Genomic DNA, 1697 nt, shown 5'->3' with positions numbered 1-1697 from the left:
AAGTGGGAGACTGATTGCTTGTGGGGGCCTTGCTTAGAGTCTTCTGGGCCATAGCTCTGCACTCGCGTTAAGGCTTCATGGTAACCATGAGGAAAAGGCTGAAGATGGTTCTGAGATGCTGAGCGATGCAGCTTCAGACTGCCTTCAGGATGAGTATCAGCTACAGCCAAGTACAGGTTGTTGTAAGAGGAATAGTTGTCATTCCTGGTATGGCTCATACGATTGTCAGGACAGAGGTTGGGATTCCGGGCATACAACCCCCGGTCTGCTTCAGCCATGTAGTACTCTCGATTATGCATGCTGTTGATGTTCAGTTTGGAGAAGTCGCCTAACACTGAATAGTAGCTGTGGTCCCCTAAGGGCTCAAACTTTGGGTATTGCTCAGCATAGCTAATAGGGGTCCCATGGCTATTGGTAACCAGGATGGGTGGGTACTGCATGCTAGTCATGTGCTCCAATGAGGACTTCTGGTGGGAGAAATGAGAGGATCCTGGCACTGGGCTGCTGGCTGAACGGGTGTTGAGGGCACCCACTGCATGGCTTTTGGGGGGTGGGATTGTGGGGACACTTAAAGCAGTCACAAGTGAGGGGACAGAGCTGGCCTCAGGCTTACGGGCAATGGACAGCCATTCCTCAGGCTCCACAGCCACGGACCGGATGCTGGGATCCGATTGACGCTTGGGGGTCACGCGTTTGACTTCTGAGGTTATGTCACCTTTGGCACTAGACAGCCCTGTGCCACACTTGGCCAGGGTGCCTTCACTCATGGTTTTTACTGTGGACAGTTTGGCACTGATGCGGAGCTCATCAGCCACCGAACGCTGCGGTTGGTTGGCCCGCTCCGGATGGTAGTATTTGCACTTGTGGCCGTAGGTGCATTTTTTGCCTGAAAAATAATGCCCTGGGGTAAGACTCTCTCTCACAGTGGTGCAACTCTCTGTGCCAGAGGCTGTTTTAACAATCTGATCACTCAGGTTAGAGTTTTACTTTTGGGGTTTAAGATATAAAACTAACTGTTCTTAAAGACGGGAGACAGACAACACCATAGTGGCATCACACACTGTGAGTGGAGAGGAAAGAAGTGGAAACCTAGGGAGGAAACTCCAGTGGGAAAGGTAAGAGTTGTCATTGAACAGTCTTCATTTTCCTGAAATTCACAACTTTGTCTAGGCATAACGTGCATGCTGAGGCAGTGTAGAGCAGTAGCAGGCAGAGTGGTTCAGTGCAAAGAGCATTGGCCTGGAGGCTGGTCAGATCTGAGCTTTAATTCCAGCTATGCCACTTACTAGCCATGTGACCTTGGTAAGTGATTTTTAATTTCTGTGCCTCATTTTCCTATTCTGTAAACAAGGTTCATAATAATGTCTTTATTATAAGGTCATTGTGAGGATTAAATGAAGATAGTAAACATGAAATATTCTATGATATGAATAAATGATAGTTGAGAACAAACACCTAGATGTCTTATAAATAAATGATTATTCAAAAACAGTGAACATTCAAATTTGCCTCAGACCAGGCAGCATATGTCTTACTTACTGTTAGGCTCATAAACTTTGTGTCACAGGGACTTGCATAAGATCATGAAAGCACTCTAGAAAACTATATATATTTATTTATTTTATTTTAAATTAATTTATTTATATTAATTGCAGGCTAATTACTTTACAATATTGTAGTGGTTTTTGCCATACATT

General features: G+C 45.3%; 1 protein-coding gene across 1 annotated transcript in view; it reads right to left on the bottom strand.

Moving 5' to 3' along the window:
* Positions 1–1697, bottom strand: part of ZC3H12B (zinc finger CCCH-type containing 12B) — a gene marked incomplete at its 5' end in the record, with an annotated part of 9877 nt that overhangs the window by 635 nt on the left and 7545 nt on the right. Inside the window, 1 exon segment of the mRNA XM_010848295.1 lies at positions 1–886. Coding sequence (XP_010846597.1) covers positions 1–886 — 886 coding nt within the window.

The sequence above is a fragment of the Bison bison genome, unplaced genomic scaffold, assembly GCF_000754665.1.
Source record: "Bison bison bison isolate TAMUID 2011002044 unplaced genomic scaffold, Bison_UMD1.0 scf7180017849959, whole genome shotgun sequence".
Classification (NCBI taxonomy): Eukaryota; Metazoa; Chordata; class Mammalia; order Artiodactyla; family Bovidae; genus Bison; species Bison bison.
This window is presented reverse-complemented; position numbering and strand designations above follow the sequence as displayed.